Source organism: Megalobrama amblycephala, linkage group LG15 (assembly GCF_018812025.1).
Source record: "Megalobrama amblycephala isolate DHTTF-2021 linkage group LG15, ASM1881202v1, whole genome shotgun sequence".
NCBI lineage: Eukaryota > Metazoa > Chordata > Actinopteri > Cypriniformes > Xenocyprididae > Megalobrama > Megalobrama amblycephala.
This window is the reverse complement of record NC_063058.1, coordinates 27,596,867-27,617,190: the sequence shown is the minus strand read 5'-3', so window position 1 is coordinate 27,617,190 and position 20,324 is coordinate 27,596,867. Positions and strand designations below refer to the sequence as shown.

General features: G+C 37.5%; 1 protein-coding gene across 1 annotated transcript in view; it reads right to left on the bottom strand.

The window, feature by feature from the left end:
- Window positions 1-557: 557 nt before the first annotated feature.
- Window positions 558-20,324, bottom strand: part of muc2.1 (mucin 2.1) — a 28,364-nt gene continuing 8,597 nt past the window's right edge. The window contains exons 8-28 of the mRNA XM_048158196.1: window positions 19,769-19,883; window positions 18,905-19,043; window positions 18,657-18,770; window positions 18,429-18,495; window positions 18,192-18,329; window positions 17,814-18,095; window positions 16,352-16,487; window positions 15,779-15,859; window positions 15,490-15,570; window positions 13,211-13,304; window positions 12,974-13,100; window positions 6,664-6,919; window positions 6,523-6,575; window positions 6,238-6,338; window positions 5,999-6,150; window positions 2,989-3,127; window positions 2,772-2,876; window positions 2,257-2,436; window positions 1,889-2,128; window positions 1,634-1,790; window positions 558-1,385 (exon numbers count right to left, since the gene is read on the bottom strand). Of these exons, the coding sequence (XP_048014153.1) occupies window positions 1,222-1,385; window positions 1,634-1,790; window positions 1,889-2,128; window positions 2,257-2,436; window positions 2,772-2,876; window positions 2,989-3,127; window positions 5,999-6,150; window positions 6,238-6,338; window positions 6,523-6,575; window positions 6,664-6,919; window positions 12,974-13,100; window positions 13,211-13,304; window positions 15,490-15,570; window positions 15,779-15,859; window positions 16,352-16,487; window positions 17,814-18,095; window positions 18,192-18,329; window positions 18,429-18,495; window positions 18,657-18,770; window positions 18,905-19,043; window positions 19,769-19,883 (2,921 nt within the window). The 3' untranslated portion in view covers window positions 558-1,221. The remainder of the gene's footprint in view (window positions 1,386-1,633; window positions 1,791-1,888; window positions 2,129-2,256; window positions 2,437-2,771; window positions 2,877-2,988; window positions 3,128-5,998; window positions 6,151-6,237; window positions 6,339-6,522; window positions 6,576-6,663; window positions 6,920-12,973; window positions 13,101-13,210; window positions 13,305-15,489; window positions 15,571-15,778; window positions 15,860-16,351; window positions 16,488-17,813; window positions 18,096-18,191; window positions 18,330-18,428; window positions 18,496-18,656; window positions 18,771-18,904; window positions 19,044-19,768; window positions 19,884-20,324) is intronic.

The following is a 20,324-nucleotide window of genomic DNA, read 5'->3' as shown; positions in this document are numbered from 1 at the left end:
TGAGAGCTGTAATAGTAAAAAAGCGCTAAAAGAGAGAGTAATACTTGGCAATTTCATATGCAAAGATGTTAGCCAATCACAGCAGTGGGCGTTTACACTGAAGTCTCACAGCAGACACGCCCCTTAAAACAGAGCGTTCAAACCAGAGGGCAAAACTCAGGGTAGGAAAAATGCCTTTTATTTATAAATTATGACAATTTTGGATGTAAAAAGCATACTAACATTTTAAGTGCACCCCAGGAAACATAAAACAATAAACCAACGCAGTTCATGACCCCTTTCAGTAAGATTTTGTTTGGGTGCAGTACCAAACCTTTCCACTAGATACAATCCAGGCTCCATTGGTGACCACATAAGGACTCATCCATTTCCATATAGCCTATGGTTTGAGTGACCTGAACCATTTATTTCCATAATGTTCATAAAATTTATGAAACTATTCAGAAGTAGTATAGGCAGAATGGCAGTATTTGGTTTGAATTCAACCTTTAACAAACACATAAAACACATGCAAAAAGAATTTTTAATTTTCATTGCTATTTCAAACTTACGAACTTACGAAGAATACGGAAGTTGAATATGGAAGGTGGTCTGGCGGAAGCTAGTTATTTTACTTTATAACATGTTAAATATGGATATTTTTCCTTACACAAATGCATTACTTCGCTTCAGACCCCCAATAACCCCCAGAGCTATGTGGAGTACATTTATGATGGATGGTTGCACTTTTTTAGAGCTTCACACAGGTGGTTTTCATGCACTGTGATTATAAAGCTTTGGAGCATCAGGGTGATTATTAATATAACTCAGATTGTATTTGTCTGAAAGAAGAAAAGCATATACACCTATGATGGCTAGAGGGTGAGTAAATGAACTAATCCTTTAACATTGCCTGTAATGGGCTGCTATACAGAAAAAAAAAGCTTAATGTACAAATATTTTCTTTCCCTGTAGATTGCGGAGTTGTCTTGCAAGTAGAATGTGTTTTTAAAAAAAGAAATTTTGTTCTCCTTGGTCATTACTGTTGTATATGAAATCACATTTTTCAAGTGTTTTACAATATTCTCCCAGAGAATGAAAGAGTAGGCCAACAGGATTGGTATAATTAAGTTTACTGTGAAAAAGTTTGAAAAATAATCATCATCATCAAAAAAAAAAAAAAAAAAAAACATTCTTAACTGGAAATGTAGAGGAATGTGGGGGGATGGAGTCCAGGAACACTCAGACTTCAAAAATGCAAAACAGTGTGTGCTCACCTTCCAGGTTGGGTAAAGTGGTATTGCAGATACCATCAGGGTTGAGACAGGTTTTGTAGCAAGGTGTATGACAAGGACTGTAGTGCCATGTGCATTCTCCATGTTCATTGTAGTAGTCACAGTACACAGCTGACAGAGAAACATGAATATAAATATGAACACAAAAAGTATTAATACAAACTAAATAAAATGCAATGAAACTACAGTACACTGTTGAAAGAAAGAAAACACTTTAAGCATTGATAAAATTCGACAATCAATCTATTCACCTATTTTCCTCCAGCACAATGGCTGAAGATACTGAATTTAGAATATGCACGAAAATCACATTCAAAGGTTACAGATTTAAAATGTGCAGTAGAATTAAAGATGCTTACGGCAGATCTCAGGTGTTCTCCAATCGACACAAACACCCGCGTCATTGCAGGCTTGAGCATAAGCTGCCACAGCTGCACAGAAGCACTCACAATCTCCACCTGTGTCACATGAGCATGTGTCCCTCACACAGTTTTCATAATATGGGTTTGGATCCACCTGTGGAAAAATGTGTTTCCCACCTTAAATGTTAGATTCTTGTATACCACGTTACAGCAAGCTTCAAATCATTGACTCAAAATGCTTTCCATCTGTACCTTGTTATGGCAGTCTTTGAATGTTTCTTCTTTTATGATGCTACATTGTATTTTTGCCCATGTCTCTCGATTGGGGGTCTCAAGGCACGGGTTAAAGTCTGGTTTTGCATCAGGGCAGGTGCTTAACACTTTCCAGCTATCCACAAACTCCAATACATTTATAGTTGGCAAATTTCCCTGAGTCGTGAAGTCATCTTTTCCATTTCCATTGAAATTTCCACACAAGCCACAAATGTCTCCCTGTGAAAATATAATGAAGCAGAGGCTGAGCTACAAATAAATGAAACTGAGGGACTATTGTAAATTGTCTGGAAATGTTAGCACAAAACATGAAAAACTGCCGATCATGATTCATGACTTCAACTGACCATGTGTTGAGGTTGCAGAATGATGCGGACGGTGGTTTTACGGTCCCAAAAAATTGTCAGTCCGATGTCAGCATCAATGACAAGGTACATCCCGATGTTTCTCTCATTGTACTTGATCTTTGGACCACTTCCAGTATCAATGGCTTTTACAGTCCCATCAGAAAGCAGCAGCCAAGTCCTCTGTGTGTAAGTGGGCAAGAGAAGTTGTTAGAAAGAAAAAACTAAAATGATACTGCATGATAGATAATATTAAAGAGTCATGAAACACCCATTTCAGCACAGATCAGTTCTGAAAACAAATATTGCATCCAGTTACTGACATTCATCCAATATTTCTTTCAAATGTTGAAGAAAATAGGGGGAAAATCCTTTATTGGCTTTGAGCACTATCATTGTCTTATACCATATGTAACAGTGTTTACATGCTGTACAGCTTGCTTTAGTATTTCACAACCCTTTAGAAACATCTTTTATTTTACTCTGAATGAGCTTGAGATGTACACCTATAGCCTTACCCCCAAAAGTATCCCTACAGCCTTTGAACATGTAGTTCCTGTTGTTCCACAAGGCATATTCTCGGTGATCACGTGAAAATTGCCAGTTTTATTTCCACAATTATTCTGTAAAATAAAAGAGCATGACCTTTTGCCTCTGGAAGGAAGAGGTTTATTTGTAACTTTATTTTCATGAAATATCTAATCAAATGCTGTTGTGTCCACCCACAGCTCATACCTGAGCAGCAATATAACTGCAGTCTCCCCTGAAGCCAAATCTTTGCTGATCAAAAGTTTTATAATGTCCACTGCCATATATGGTGCATATGCCTGGACACTTATAATGTGTACATTTCCATTTTCCCCGTCGGCAAGTGCTGTAAATATAGAGGTAGACTTAAATTTTAAAAACTGTCATTCTACAGGATAATACTATAGATCATAAAAACTAATTAGTGTATTTACTCATTGTTCAGATTTTTTTTTTTTTTTTACAGCAATTTAACTTCAATGTGGCAATGGAATTAGATGTTTTTTTACACAGGGTTACTGAAATAAAATGAATAAAATTAATAAAAACTATCTAGATAAATAAAAACATCTTGGTTACTAGGGGTGTGACGAGATCTCGTGGCACGAGATCTCGCGAGACTAAACTGTGACGAGATTTCTCGTCGAGGCGAAAAGTAGTCTCGTGATGTTGCCATGACAGAGTGTTAGGATGATTAGGAAAGAATATGCCACCGCTACGTTTACATTATGCCTCCACTGTCGTTTTGCTTTGTATTTAAATAATAAAAAAAAACATTTAATTCAGTTGGATAACGGTCGCCGCCACTCCATATTTACAGAGTACGCGCGACCGTTTAAAAGTGAAAGTAAACGCGCGCGCGCATTCAAACGTGATTTCAATACCCCGCATTTTAAAAGCGGCTCACTGATGAATACAGATATCTCTCAATATGAAAGCTATTTTAGGCTGGGCAGTGTAGTTGTAACCATCTCTCAGCTCTGTATCAAAGAAAAATTTGGTCTTATTTGATCTTTGAATATTGAGAGAGTGCGATTATGGTTGCACTTATTGTAAAGTGTTACCATAAAAATGAATAACAGTTTTCTCTTCTTATTATTTACTAGTACAAACAATAAGGTTTCATTTGTTAACATTAGTTAATGCACTGTGAACTATCATGAACTAACAATGAATGACTATTTTTATCAACTAACAAAGATTAATAAATACTGTAGCAAATATATTGCTTGTTGTTAGTTGATGTTGGTTAATACATTAATGTTAATAAATGAGACCTTATTGTAAAGTGTTACCATTTTTATTTATACTGTTTTTATTTCTGTGATCAGATTGTGGAGAGGAGTTCAGTTAGGAGGTCAAAAGTTGTAGAAGTTCATAATTCATGTACAGTAAGATCTGAAGAGACTGAAATCATACAGGAGGGAAGTCAGTCAGTTGAGTTAGTGGCAAAACCTTTTACATTACTTGAGTATTGTTGTCTTTTACTGCATATGATAATTCATACTCGGAAAGTAGAACTGAAATGACATTCATTACAAAATGATTAGTTAAAACATTTCAAATACACCTGCAGAATAGTTTTTCTAGTCATGTATTTCGCCATCTTGTCTCGTCTCGTGAACTCAATCTCGAGTCTCGTCTCGTCTCGTGAGATACTGGTCTCGTCACACCGCTATTGGTTACGTATGTAACCCTTGTTACATATGTCAGAGACTTACGTCAGAAGTGAACCGACAAATTGGGATATCGCAAGAGAGACCCATCACCTTCGAGTGTAAACTAAACGAGCCAATGGACAATGGCATGCAAGCTTTGTATCACACTCACCACCCCCGTGAGCGGGTATAAATGCTGAAAGCTGAGCACTCACACTTTGATTTTTGCTGAGGAGACGAGCATGTAACCCACACTCAGCAGAGACACAGGAACTCCATTCCCTCCTTCAGGGAACGAGGGTTACATACGTAACCGAGACGTTCCCTTTCAGTCTGTCACGTTCGACGTACGTCAGAACTGAACCGACAAATTGGGACCCCTAATAAAAAGCCACAGTTACTGTCCCCTTCCAGAGGCAACGCAGCCGAGTCTTTATCTCCCGATGACTCTTGCTCACCTTCTGATGCCGCAATCGACATCTAGTCGTCTGCCGGCGCACCAAAGGAAACGGCTGGTCACTCACGAGACGGACCACCACGATCCTCCGGTAGCACCACTGGCTGCAGTGTAGTGGAGAGGTTAGGGGCCCACGGAGAAGATCTCGGCAGGGAAGCCCTAACCGTAATCCTCAGATCACCCTTCCTACACGCCGTGGCACCACTCTCCTGGCGTGAACCAGAAAAAACAGCAGCCTGGGGCATAGGGGAGGGGACCCCCGCTCCCTGAGAACCAAAGAACGAGAGTCTGGATCTCAACACTGAGGAGGTAATATTCCCACAGTGAGAAAATTTAACCATCCACAAAAGATGCTTCAGCATGCTGAATGCCCATATATGTAATGCAGTGATTGTGACCATCAGCAGGGGCCAGGGAACGTCCGCATCCAGTAATGCATGGACAGAATGACATCTTGAAAAAGACACAGTGTCCGTCCGTTAAGCTCTTTTAGAAAGGAAAACGGTCTTTGTACAGGTGCTGTAGCACACAGGGGATCAGCCACGGTGCGATTGTAGGTTCACACTGGTCACCTACAATCAGCACACACAGAGAAAATTGGCCCAAATCGCAGACCTGACCAGCAACAATCAAAGCTTGCTGTGAAAAAGCAGTCTGAGAGCTGTGTAAAAGCTTGTGGCCGACGCGAAGTGCCGTTTCACCAACACTCTCCAACAAAGGCTCCGAAAGACTTTTTGGAGCAACAGAAACACAAATGCTTGGCTCCGAAGCAAAAGAAGTTTGAGTGCTCCGCTTCCGCATTTATACCCGCTCACGGAGGCGGTGTGCTTGACGCAAAGCTTCCACGCCAATGTTCATTGGCTCATTTAGTTTACACTCGAAGGTGATAGGGCTCTCTTGTGATGTCCCAATTCGTCGGTTCACTTCTGACATACGTCGAACGTAACCGACTGAACGGAACAACTAAATGCCAAAAACACACAAACCCAAAAATGACTAAATTGCTGAAAATGGAAAATATATAAAAAGAAAACTAAGTCAAAATATTATTAAAAATATAATAGTATATTAATGATGCTAAGGTAACACTGGTTTTACACACCATTTATTGCAATCTATGGTTATCTCAGATCCTGGTGCATAAAACTGTCTATCATGTTTACATGGGCAGTTATCTGGTTTAACGCAGTGTCCTCTGCCATCATCCAATAGACCTAAAGGACACTGGCAGCCAGACTGACAGTCCACCGAGAACTGGGAAGAAGGGAAGAAAACACAAAAATAAGATCACTAGCAAAATGAAGCTATAGACTTTGGGAAAGAAAAAAACTATGGTCTCACACAGTCAACTTCCTGTTGCATACAAGTCTGTGCACACTCCAATCCATGTTCATCTGGGCCTGCTGTACTGCAGTTGAAGAAAACCTTTGGAGAAGAACATCCTGCAAAAGATATCAGACGCAGATGCTCCACCATTCATGTACTTTTTATATAATCATATTTAAAGACCATTTACAACAGATTTTAATGAATTTTGCAGGTAAGGGTATGCTATTGGTGCTTTACTGATATGTTAACCAAAAGCATACTTATTGACCTGCAGCAGATTAAAGTAATTTTTCATACCCAGAATTTGGGTTTTCCTGGAACGACAGTGGATCTTTCCATTTCTGCAATCACTGGAGAAAGAAATAAAATCAAACGGTCTAATAAATTCATAATTTGCATAACTAATGCACTAATGTAAATAAATGATCATCCGCTTACCAGTGTTCATCCCTAATGGTGACAGACTTGCCGGGATGGATTTTCACTCCGTTGTGGTAACATGGACAGTTTTCCATAGGTACACACAGTTCATTCTCATCATGGTAGAGTCCTTCTGGACATACGCATCCATCAACGGGCACAAAGTCAACGCTACAGCTTTGGCGCTCAGAGGCGAGAGAAAGACAGGTACGCTGGCAGCTCTGCAGCTGATAGGAGTAGTTCTGTGAGGCCGGGCAGTTCTCTGTATACTTCTCTGTAGGGATAAGTTTGAAAAGAATGTGTTGTAAACGTGCATGGAGAAAAATGGCAAGCATTCTTCTAATCTTCTAGTCTAAATAAGGGGTTTTCAAACTTTTTGATGCCAAGGACATCCAAATGTGATAATCCCACTTGTGAAGGATGCCCTTTCTAAATGCTACATATATATATACAATGCCCTTGTAAATCCCTTGCAAGCAATCACAGGAGCGAATCTTTGACCCATAGACATCACCAGACTCTTGGTTTCACACTTTGAAATGCTTTTCCAGGCCTTTAATGCAGCCATTTTCAACGGTTGCTTGTTTTAGGGAGTTTCTGCCTTTAGTCTCATCTTCATCTGGTGAAATGCTTATTCAATAGGATTTAAATCTGGAGACTGACTTGGAATGTCCTGAAAAAGATAGATACCACTAACAAGATTCAGCAACTGACAACGACCAGGTCAGCTGAGAAAATTGACAGCAGTTGATGATAGACAAATGACAAGGGCTATGAAAAAACTCTAAAATAACTGTCAGTAAAATCACCAGCAACCTCCAGAAAGTGCTGTTCTCAGGAGTCTTCACCAACAGAATTACATAGGATACACAGCAAGATCAAATATCTGACCAGTACCAAAAATAGGAAAACCAAGTAGAATTTGCAAAAACACACAGAGATGAGCCAATAGAGTTTTAGAACAGTTTTATGGACAGATGAGACAAATATTAACTTTTATCAAAGTGGGAAAGTAAAAAGTGTGGAGAAAAAAAGAAACTGCAAATGATCCAAGGCATACAACCTCATCTGGAAAGCACGGTGGAGGTAGTATCATGTCATGGGCATGCATGTCTGCCTCTGGAACAGGTTCACTCATCTTCAGAGGTGGGTAATCCAGGGGTCAGAAAGTAAAAGTCCTGCCATATTTTTATTCCACCCACTGAAGCATTAATGAGATAAATAAGTGTTTAATTGAGTGATGATTGACCATTATTGAAGACACCTGATGATAACAAGCAGAATCACCAAAGGAGAAAATCACTATTTTTAAGTTACCATCATCGAGGTCAGGGTTTGTTTTAGTTGAGCTCTTGACCCTTAACTTTTTGATATTAGATATTGTTTGGGCAGTTTTAACTGCATTAAAACCTACCAGGCAAGCAAAGTTAAAAGGTGATGGTGTTGATTATGTTTTCACATAATCATTATTTGATTTGAATCACTGAGTTAGATTGACATTATTGATTACAGCAGCACTGTGATTCTACAGCACAAGATCAACTTTTACAATACAGAATTTAAAAAAAAAAAAAGTTGTCCTTCTCACAAAAAAAAAAAGATTTATTTTAGGCACACACAGACATCAAGAATCAGCGTACGAATCTCAACAACGGTGACAAGCAACATATTCTGATAAACAGATCAACTCTGAACATTAGAAAACAAGCTACTAAAGTCACAGAAAAAGAGCAAAATTTTAATAGTGAGAATAAAGAAAATTACTAAGACAATTCAGCTCATAATTTATTCATGCAGCAATGCATGATGGGAGGCATGGATGAATTTTGATTGGTAGCACCCAGAATGCATTGCAACATGCTTTATTATTCTCACCACTGTTGAGATTCACAGACTGATTCTTGATGTCTGTGTGTTTAAATGAGCTCTGTTTTTTTAAATCAGAACTTTAAAAAAAAAAAATTGTATTGATAAAGCTGATCTGCTGTAGAATCACAGTGCTGCTGTAATCAATAATGTAAATCTAACTCAGATATTGTGCTCTAAATGAGTTCAGTGATTCAGATCAAATAATGATTATGTGAAAACATAACCAACACCACCTGATCATCTTTTAACTTTGCTTGTCTGGTAGATTTTGATGCAGTTAAAACTGCCAAAACAAAATTTAATATTAAAAAGTCAAGGGTCAAGAGCTCAACTAAAACAAACCCTGACCTCGATGATGGTAACTTAAAATTGTGATTTTCTCCTTTGGTGATTCTGCTTGTTATCATCAGGTGTCTTCAATAATGGTCAATCATCACTCAATTAATCACTTATTTATCTCATTAATGCTTCAGTGGGTGGAATAAAAATATGGCAGGACTTTTACTCTCTGATCCCTGGATTACCCACCTCTGCTCATCTTTATTGATGACTGATTCAATGATGACAGCAGAAGAATGAATTCAGAAGGTGTACAAAAGAATCTTGCCTACCAGTGTTTAAGAAAATGCCACAAGACTCATTGGAAAGTGCTTCATATGGCAACAGGACAATGACCCAAAACACTAGTACTGCCAACTCAATCAAGATTATCATGGTAAAGAAATTTTGGGTCTTAGATTGGCCAAGTCAGTTTCCAGATTTAAATCCCATTTAACATGCATTTCACTAGCTGAAGAGGAGACTAAAAGCAGAAACTGAAAATGGCTGTATTAAAGGCCTGGAGTAGCATTTCAAAGTGTGAAACCAAGAGTCCTGGTGATGTCTATGGGTCACAGACTCGCTCCTGTAATTGCTTTTAAGGGATTTACATTTAAATATTAACTTTTACATATATACATTTGCTTTAAGTTAAACCGTCCCAATATTTATGCCCACATTAGGAAGAGGGGTGAAATTTTATCCCCCAGTTTCACAGACAAGGCTTAAGCTAGTCCAAGACTAAAATGCATGTTTGAGCTGTTTTAATTGAAAGTAACTTGTACTGACAGATCTTAAAATACGTCAGTGCCATTGTTTTGTCTCAAGATACACATCAGTAATGTTTTTTTCTAGTGTACGTTTATAAAAGCTACTTCAATATGCTAATTGAACTAAGGCCTAATCCTGGCTTAGGCTAAGCCCTGTCTGTGAAAACAGGCCTAAAAGTGCTGTACTTCTTAATTGGTAAAACATTTTGTAGTGTGAAAAATTAGTAACTAATGTTGCGCAACGTTCCCTAAAAGTTCTCAAAAGGTGACAAAAATTCCAGAACCTTTACAGAACATTCGGGATGTTCCTAAAACGTCCTCTTTTGGTAATGAAAGTGCTGCAGTTCAAGTTTCCTTATATGACTTTAGGGGGACGTTCCATTTTGGTTATTTTATGGTCAAAAAAGAACATTACAAAGAGGACATTTGGGACATTAACAGAACGTTCCCACACGGTCCTCTATTGGTCATTTAATAACGTTCCCGATATGAGTGTAGGGGGACGTTCTATTTTGGTTATTTTATGGTCATGCAAGAACATTACAAAGAGGACATTTGGGAAGTTATCAGAATGTCCTATAGTAATAGTCCCCTAAACATTCCCAGAACATCCTGAATGTTCCATGAAGGTCCATCAAATAACGTTCCCCAAACCTTAAAAGTACTCCACATCGTGACCGTCTCTGAACGTTCTGGGAACGTTACTAGGTGACAGGTTAGCCCGTGAGAAATTTTATGTTCCCAGAACATTCTCAGAACGTCCCCACTGGTATTAAGGACGTTGTCTAGTAACGTTCCCAGAACGTTCAGAAACGGTTGCAATGTGGAGTTCTTTTAAGGTTTGGGGAACGTTATTTGGTGGACCTTCAGGGAACATTCAGGACATTCTAGGAATGTTTAGGGGACTATCAGTATAGGACATTCTGTTAACTTCCCAAATGTCCTCTTTGTAACGTTCACGCGCAACCATAAAATAACCAAAATAGAACGCGCAACCATAAAATAAGCCTAAACTCATATCGGGAACGTTATTAAATGACCAACAGAAGACCGTGTGGGAACGTTCAGTTAATGTCCCAAATATCCTCATTGTAACGTTCTTATGTGACCATAAAATTAAACAAATTGGAATGTCCCCTTAAAATCATATAAGGAACCTTAAACTGCAGCACTTTCATTACCAAAAGAGGACGATTTATGTCCCAAATGTTCACATTTAGGCAAAGTTGCACAAGGTCACAAGAACGTCACCTTCTAAGTGTGTGTTTTATAGAAAATAATAAAGTTTGAAGTCACCGTTATGGAGGTGAGCATTTGCATTAGATGGGCTCTTTATTCTTGCCATTTTAATATTAGATTTTCTCTGGCTATTTTAACTGTTTTCAAGACACGTTTGTTATAGCAAAGAAATGCAAGAGAAATTCTGATCAGATGAATTGGGTTGTTTAGTGCTGGTGATTCAACTGATCATCACTAGAGTCAAAACTATGAGTGTATTATATGGTTAGTTTTTTTTTTAAAGTTCATTATAGGCCTACAGACAGAGTTTTGAACAGTGTTTAATAGACTCACACAGACATCATGAATCAGTGTATGATCCTCAACAATGGTGAGAATAAACAAAAATCTTTTTTGTAACTTTAGTAGCTTGTTTTGTGATGCTCAGAGTTGATCTGTTTATCTGAAAATTGTTGTCACCATTGCTGAGGATCATATGCAGAATCTTGATGTCTGTGTGAATCTGAATAATTTATGCACAAATGACAATTAATTCAAAATGTCAAAGCAGGACAGGATTTCATGCAATTATCATAGACCTGCAACATGAAAGAAAATACAATATTCAGAGATCAGTGAATAAGACCACTGTATGATGTTATATTCATCAACAATGAGCAACCAAATCCATTTGATCAGATTTTTTTTTTTTTTTGTGACAAATGCTTTAGAAACACACAGTTATAACAATTGGAGAAAAAAATAAAGTTTAAACATCAAGGGTAAGGAAGTCTAACTAAAGGAAGCGCTTACCTCCGTAACAGTGACATTTATAAATTTTCATAAAACATCAACACCTCATTAAAGGCGCTCTAAGCGATTTGACGCGTTTTTAGGCCCAATTTTTTTTTGTCACATACCGCAAACATCTCCTCACTATGCGCTAGCTGCCTGTCCCCTGAACACACTGTAAAAAAACGCGGTCTCTGTAGTCGCCACAAGCTCCGAAAACGGCAACAAAAACAAACTGGTGCAGCCTGGACCACTTAACATAATAAACATGCTCCAGCCAATAACCGACAAGCAGCGTCAATACGCAAGCTACTTACATTTTAAATGCGCGTTCATGACTGTTTCAAGAAGCATGGAGGGGAGGGGGAGGAGGAGTAGGAGGGAGGGTCTAGCTAGCCTCTGTTTTGTTTGACAACACTTCGAACGTCAACAGGAAGTTACTCCGCTCAGAATCGCTTAAAGCGCCTTTAAGAAGATTTGTATGAAAGAAACAAAGTCAGAGTGTTTTGTGATAAGTGAAGATGCTGAGATCTAGAGAGATCTGTTAGTGTTTAACGTTGTTTCTGTTATCTGAGTTTTGTGAGGTCACCATTGTGCTGAAGAGTAGCACCTGTGCTTCAGTCAGTGATGATCCAGAAACACTGATGTTCTGCTGCATGTTACTTTATTTAATTCAGTAACTGTGTAGTTGCTGATGCAGTGATACAGCAGTTACATTAGTTCATCCATGTGCTGTTGTTAGCTAATGACTTACTGCAAGAGATTTGCCTTTTAAAGAAAAGGTTTCATAATATTAATCCAGGAATTACCTGAAAAGAGCTTTTATGTTAGACATTTAAGAAAAATTAGTTTTTGTTTGAACAGCTACTTTTTTTAGTCAATTTAGCTCTAATTTTCAATTACATTTTTTGACAAGGGCAGCAGGGATGTTCTGAGAACATTTCCAAATAAAGTATGGTTCCCTAAATGTTCAGAGAACATCTTGAATGTTCTGTGAAGGTCCACCAAATAACGTCCCCCAAACCTTAAAAAAACTCCACATCATGACCGTCTCTGAACGTACTGTGAACGTTACTAGACAACGTCCTTAACACCAGTGGGGACGTTCTGAGAATGCTCTGGGAACGTAAAATTTCTAGCGGGGTCGGTGCATCTCAATGTGAATTGGCCTTAAATAAATCACAACAATCACACTGTCTTTAAAAAGCAGAATGACAGCAATATAAAATGTTTTTACTTTTTTAAATACACTTTTGACATTTTTTATACTGCAGTTTTCCACAAACCCCCCTAGTGACAACCTGGTTTGAAAACTCCTTGCCCATCCTGTCTGCCAAATTAACAGCTTTCATCCTTCTTACCACACACAATATCTCTCCAGCCTTGGAGGAATATTCCTTTAGCCGCACAGGCTCGGGCGTATGAGGAGAACACCGTACACAGACAGTCCTCGCTCTTCTCACAGGTACAGCTGGAGTATTTGCATCTCTGAAAGCACATAAACATGTTGTGTCACTGCTTATTGTGGGAGGCTGGGTAACATTCATTAACACATGGAAAATGTTACAGTTCTCAAGGTTTCCTGTTTCAGATCTTACTTTGTAGTAGCTGTCTGGATTGACAGTGCTGTGACATTTAGCAAAGAGGCTCTCCTTGTCCTTCATCTTGGAACACCAGTGCTCGGCAAGTGCTCTAAAGGCATCATAAAATATGGTATTTTATACAAAACTTTTACTTAAAGGTGCCATAGAATTGGAAATTGAATTTACCTTGGCATAGTTGAATAACAAGAGTTCAGTACATGGAAATGACATACAGTGAGTCTCAAACACCATTGTTTCCTCCTTCTTATGTAAATCTCATTTGTTTAAAAGACCTCCGAAGAACAGGCGAATCTCAACATAACAGTGACTGTTACATAACAGTCGGGATCATTAATATGTACGCCCCCAATATTTGCATATGCCAGCTCATGTTCAAGGCATTACACAAGGGCAGCCAGTATTAACCCTCTGGAGTCTGAGGCTGATTTTGGGCCCTGGAGAAGTTTTGACATGCTCTGACATTTGTGCTTTTATCAGTTGATTATAAACATATTAATGACAAAAGTGTCATTACACTGTATTCAGCACAAACTAGGCTACCATAATATGTGAGGAACATGTATGTACATGTTTGTGTTTTTAAAGGAATAATGTTTATGCGTGGTTATTGAAAAAAAAAAAAAAAAAAGTAACTGAAACAATACCTCAAAATGCATACTAAATGTTTTTTCACAAGACTTTTGAGAATTGTATATTTTAGTGTAGAGTTTTTGCTTCAAAATGATGTGGAAATGATCCTCCCTACTCTGACACATAAAACATTGTATTGATTTTAAATTTCTAAGACACTTTTTGTTTAGCTAGGCCATATGCGAAGAGGTGTGACTCTTCATGAATAATGAAGTGATTTACACCTGGGGAGATTAAGACCCTGCCCCTAATGAGCCGCATAATGAGCCATTCACTCAGGAATGTCAACTAAGAAAATGCAAAGACAAGACATATCATTGTTTTTTTTCTTTTTTATTTAAAATAAAGTTAACAATATAATCCACATATAAACTAGGGTCAAAGGCACATTTTGTGTATACAGGCAAATAAAGGTAAGGTTTAAAAAAAAGCCCACTTTTACACCCTATACATAACCTGCTTGATCACATATAGATAATCTTTGCAGCCCAATGGTCAGTGAGAGGTGGTGAACAGAGAATCTGAACAGTCACACATCTGTGTGCCATTTTTGAAAACAGTTCCTTTTCAACTGAAGACACAAGTAAATGTCACATGCCTGGCATTTCCAAGGTGTGTCTTGCCTTTTACCAAGCTGTACTTTGCAAAGCATGCAGTTCTGACGACCAGCGGTGGCATTATTCCTTGCATTTTGAACATTTTGAAGAGACTCTTAGGAGTGTGTTCATCAGCAGGACGCAGCTGTGGTCCAGGTTCCCGTGCAGGTAGGAATCTCAGAGTCTGTGGAACCATGTCAGTGTCATTATCTGTTTTCCATGACAGAGCTGAATGCCTGTTGCTTGTCTGAATGTTTTCTTGGCCTTTTTTGCAAGGGGTTTTGGAGCACTCTCATTAGGGCTATAGCTGGAGAAAAAAAAACAGTGAGATGGTTATTACACAAGGAGCTATACTATTTGCATCATCAATAACTAATACTAATATAATGTTTATTATTGTATATATTAACATTACCAAGCACTAATGCTAATATTGTGCACGCATAAGAAAGAAAGCCATACAGACACATATATACATACACTACCGTTCAAAAGTTTGGGATCACTAAGATTTTTAAATGTTTTTAAAATACGTTTCGTCTGCTCACCAAGGCTACATTTATTTAATTAAAAATACAGTAAAAACAGGAATATTGTGAAATATTATTCCAATTTAAAATAACTGTACTATTTAAATATATTTCACAAAGTCATTTATTCTTGTGATGTCAAAGCTGAATATTCACCATCATTACTCCAGTCTTCAGTGTCACATGATCCTTCAGAAATCATTCTAATATGATGATTTGCAGCTCAAGAAACATTTCTGAACAATTGTAAACAATAAATGTCTCTTGAGTAGCAAATCCTCATATTAGAATGATTTCTGAAGGATCATGTGACACTGTAGACTAAATAGTACACAGTTATTTTAAATTGGAATAATATTTCACAATATTACTGTTTTTACTGTATTTTTAATTGAATAAATGTAGCCTTGGTGAGCAGATGAAACTTATTTTAAAAACATAAAAAATCTTAGTGATCCCAAACTTTTGAACGGTAGTGTACATAGGCCTACCATATAGTGGGTGAACATGTACTTACTCTTTCTCATTATCGCCTGTGTTGCTGGGTGCCCTCTTAGTGGGAATTGCAGGTGAATGTGAGAGTGATGGATCCACATTTCTAAAACAAAACAAAAAAACTGTTATTATTAGCATATAAGATACTACTCTCATACCATTACCTATGCATAACGGACAGGAAAGTAACAGGTATACAAGCATGCTGTATATGTCTGTCAACTGGCCATTACCGGACAAAGTGTGCGAATGTGTAAACGTTACAGTCTGCTATATCAGTTTGCACATATAGTGGGTAAACGTGTACTTACTCTTTCTCATTATCGCCTGTGTTGCTGGGTGCCCTCTTAGTGAGAATTGCAGGTGAATGCGAGAGTGATGGATCCACATTTCTAAAACAAAACAAAAAAACTGTTGTTATTATTAGCATATAAGATACTACTCTCATACCATTAGCTATGCATAACTGACAGGAAATTAACAGGTATACAAGCATGCTGTATATGTCTGTCAATTGGCCATTACCGGACAAAGTGTGCGAATGTGTAAAACGTTACAGTCTGCTATATCAGTTAGCACATTTAGTGAATAGCAACACGTTCGCGCATTTCACAACCAAGCATATTTTAGCACATTCACGTCTATCATAATATGCTATTCAACTGCATGCAGTTAATCGATCTAACGCGTGTATCCAACGTATCTATGCATATTAATAACAAGTCGAATATCAACAGAAAAGCATTCTATTTTATAAGCATTTTTATGAGATAAAGTTATATAGAGTTATATAGATAGGCCTAGATGTAAATATAAGACAAATATATATGTACGCTTATATAGAAAAACACGTCAAATAATTTAAGTAAAACTAAATCACTTACTCATCAGAAACTGTATCTTCAGCTGGATCAAGTCGCTCTTCAAAATGCAGACGTTCATCGTCAGAGTCGTGTTCTTCTTCCGAGGAAAAAGTGAACTCTTCCTCACTGTCCAGGACCATCTGAAGAGGCTGCTCACCTGAGTAGTGATGCTTTTTAAGACGCTGTTAGGGGCGTTTACAGTTTGCATAGATCGCCTCAGCACATTATCTTATGAATAGAGCGCTCTGCGCGTGGGCGGGCACACATTAAAGATAATTAGGTAAGACAGGAGAAACAGTACCTCTCTTTACTTTTATACTGATTACATAAAGGGAGAATATTTTTTTTAGAATTTATTTGTTTCGTTTAAAAGTAGACACTTAAAGCTTTGCAAAGACATATCTCTCATGTCCATGTAGCATGTATAAGCCCGTCTATTTTAGTTACTTTTAGTGACCTTTTAGAATGATGTTTGCAGAGACGGAGATGGCAGGACAGCACACCCTGTATATTTTATTTATTTTTTAAAAAGCACAAAGTTTTATTTTGATTGTGAGTGTACACAAAAAAAAGAAGACATTCTATAGTTTCATTTGATATATTACTTATGTCTCTATGATAAAAAATGACGGAGTATTTTAAGTCTGTTTTGCTGCAATGTGAAAAAAAAACTGCAAAACGCGCCGGCGCGTTTTTAGACCTCAGAGTGTTAACGTCTGGATCTGTGCACAGCTGAATCATCAGACTAGGTAAGCAAGCAAGGACAATAGCGAAAAATGGCAGATGGAGCAATAATAACTGACATGATCCATGATATCATGATATTTTTAGTGATGTGATTTGTAAATTGTCATTTATCAAAATTATCATGATATTTTTTCTGTGCGATTTGTAAATTGTCTTTCTAAATGTTTCGTTAGCATGTTGCTAATGTACTGTTAAATGTGGTTAAAGTTACCATCGTTTATTACTGTATTCACGGAGACAAGAGCTGTCACTATTTTCATTTTTAAACACTTGCAGTCTGTATAATTCATAAACACAACTTCATTCTTTATAAATCTCTCCAACAGTGTGTAATGTTAGCTTTAGCCCATTAGCCACGGAGCACTATCAAACTCATTCAGAATCAAATGTAAACATCCAAATAAATAATATGCTTACATGATCTGATGCATGCATGCAGCATGCATGACGAACATTTTGTAAAGATCCATTTTGAGGGTTATATTAGCTGTGTGAGCATTTAAAGGGGAAGCATCCTGAATCGGCGCATATTTAATGATGCCCCAAAATAGGCAGTTACAAAAATTAATAAAAAAAAAATCTATGGGGTATTTTGAGCTGAAACTTCAGACACATTCAGTGGACACCTTAAACTTATATTACATTTTGTGGCACCTTTAACAACAAATTTCTTATATATATTTTTTTTTTTCTTTTTTTTCTTATATTAATATTCAATTTGTATAAGTAAATGAACAGTGGTGCTCCTGTGCACCTTCAATCCCTTCCATACATGTATAAAACATTACAAACATTAAATTGAAAACTGTGCAATCTGACTTCATACTGATTTTGGATGCAAAAAGTCTCTCACCGACGTCACTGCTGTAGGAACAGGGGTCATCCATCCTCTCAGTGTGGTCGGGACAGTTGGAAAGGGCCTTCCAGGCATTAGCGAAGGAAGCCGCTGTACCCTCCACCACTCCCTGAGGAGTCTTCAGGTCATCAGACAGCACTTTATTAAAATTTCCACAGAGACCTGTGCAAGCACACAAATGGCACATCATTGGCCATCATGATGGATTCACTTCTTAATTCAGATGTTTTTTCTTGCTTTTAAAGACAGAAGTCTCACCACAAGTCTTGCCCTGGAATCTTTGGTCCACAGTGATGTACACCTGCATAAGAGGCACCAGCTGTACCTGCACCTGCAGCCCAAAGGAGGTCTGAAGCATGATGTAAAACGATGATGGCATGAACACTGTGAAGTCAGCTGGAGAAAAGAGTCAAAGAGTTTGCAAAACATTTCATATATCTCTAGCACACAAGGTTTAAAGCACAGAAACAAAATAAAGAGCTTCTTCTTCCTCACCTGTCATGTAAGGAAGTGAAACTTCTGCATTGTGTTGTACCGTCCCATCAGCTTTAATAATCAGAGGCTGAAGAAGAAAGCACACCATCATAGTTTTATTTTGCACAAGCTACATTTCTGTTTAAATGAATCAGTCAAAATTCAACTAAAAGGACCTGTTTGCTAGAAAAGCCAAATATACAAGTCTTTTGTGTTGTAGTTGTTGAGGAAGTGGAGCATTATACACACATTTTTCTTGTCGTTGTCAAACAGCACCACAACAGATTTCAAACAGGTGTCCGTTTCATGAGTAAAACAAGGAACAATCTGACCCAATATGATGAACTTGGACTCATCACAGTCCTACAAAAACACAAATGCAATAGTTAACATTTATAAGGATTTCGCATATTCCTAATGGATACAAGCAAAACAAATCCAAGCTCATATGTCTTAGCAACTACAGAAGATCTAATTAGTAACTAAAACATGCTTACTTTTGAGAGCTCATAGTTGCAGTCTCCATGGAATGTGAATTCTTTCCCATCGTAAGTGGTGAAGTGAGATCCTTCCTCTACTGCGCACAGGCCAGGGCCAGGAATACTCTCACAGATCCACTTTCCCTCCTCACATATACTGAATTACACAATACAATTACAAACAAACACAGTAAACAACAAGCTTCAGATGCCAACATGGTAAACCACACTTTTGTTGTTTTATTTTACATTTTTATACACTTTTCCTATTCATCCAATGTCATCATAATTTAGCATTTAGTAAGGCATATGCATTTAAAGGGATAATTCACCCAAAAATGGTACACCATGACGTACTACGTTATGTCCTACACTATAACGCGGAGTACGTCATGGCATCATGTACTACGTACACTTTTTAGATGTACATCAAATGCGTATGGCTGTCACAGCGGAAGCTAGTTATTTTATTTTATAAAGTTTTAAATAAGGATATTTGTCTTACACAAACACATTGATTCGCTTCAGAAGGCCTTTATTAACCCCCTGGAGTCATATGGATAAATTTTTTTGTCTTGAAAATCTGGGCAGCCATTCAGAATAAATATAAACCTTGGAGGTCTATGGATATTTTTAAATATATCTCCAATTGTGTTTGTCTGAAAGAAGATCATATACACTTAGGATGGCTCGAGGTTGAGTAAATCATGGGATAGGCCTGCTTTTCATTTTTAGGTGAACTACCCCTTTAATACTAATAGCAAATTAATAATTTTCTTCTATATGAGTAGTAAAATGCTTGAGATATATAAAGGGTCACAGAATGCACTGGGCTAAAAAAAACAGTAGTGTTACACACATTTTACTATTATGTTTAATTACCATTCTTCCTCATCTTTGCGAAGAACCTCTCCTGTGTTGTAGACACGGTCATGCTTGCACTGACACTTTTCTGCTGGGATGCAGCCCGTGTTTGAGATGTCATCAAACACAGTTCCTATAGAAAAGACACTGCATTAATATCAACTTTATGTGGTTCTTCATTAAGAAAAATGCCAATAAATAAATAAATACATTACCATTCAAAAGTTTGGGGTTCAGAAATATTTTTTTAAATGTTTTTGAAAGAAGTCTCTTTACTAAGTCGCTACTTTACTAATAAAAAATACACTAAAAAAGCAATATTGTAAAATTACTCCAGTCTTTAGTGTCACATGATCCTACAGAATTCATTCTAATGTGCCGACTTTCTGCTCAAGAAACATTTCTTATAATTATCAATGTTGAAAACAGTTGTGCTCCTTCATATTTCTATATAAATAGAATGTTCAAAAGAACAGCATTTACTCTAAATAGAATAATGCCTTTATTGTCACTTTTGTTCAGTATTAATGCATCCTTGTTGAATAAAAGTAAAAACTTTCTAATCCCAAACTTT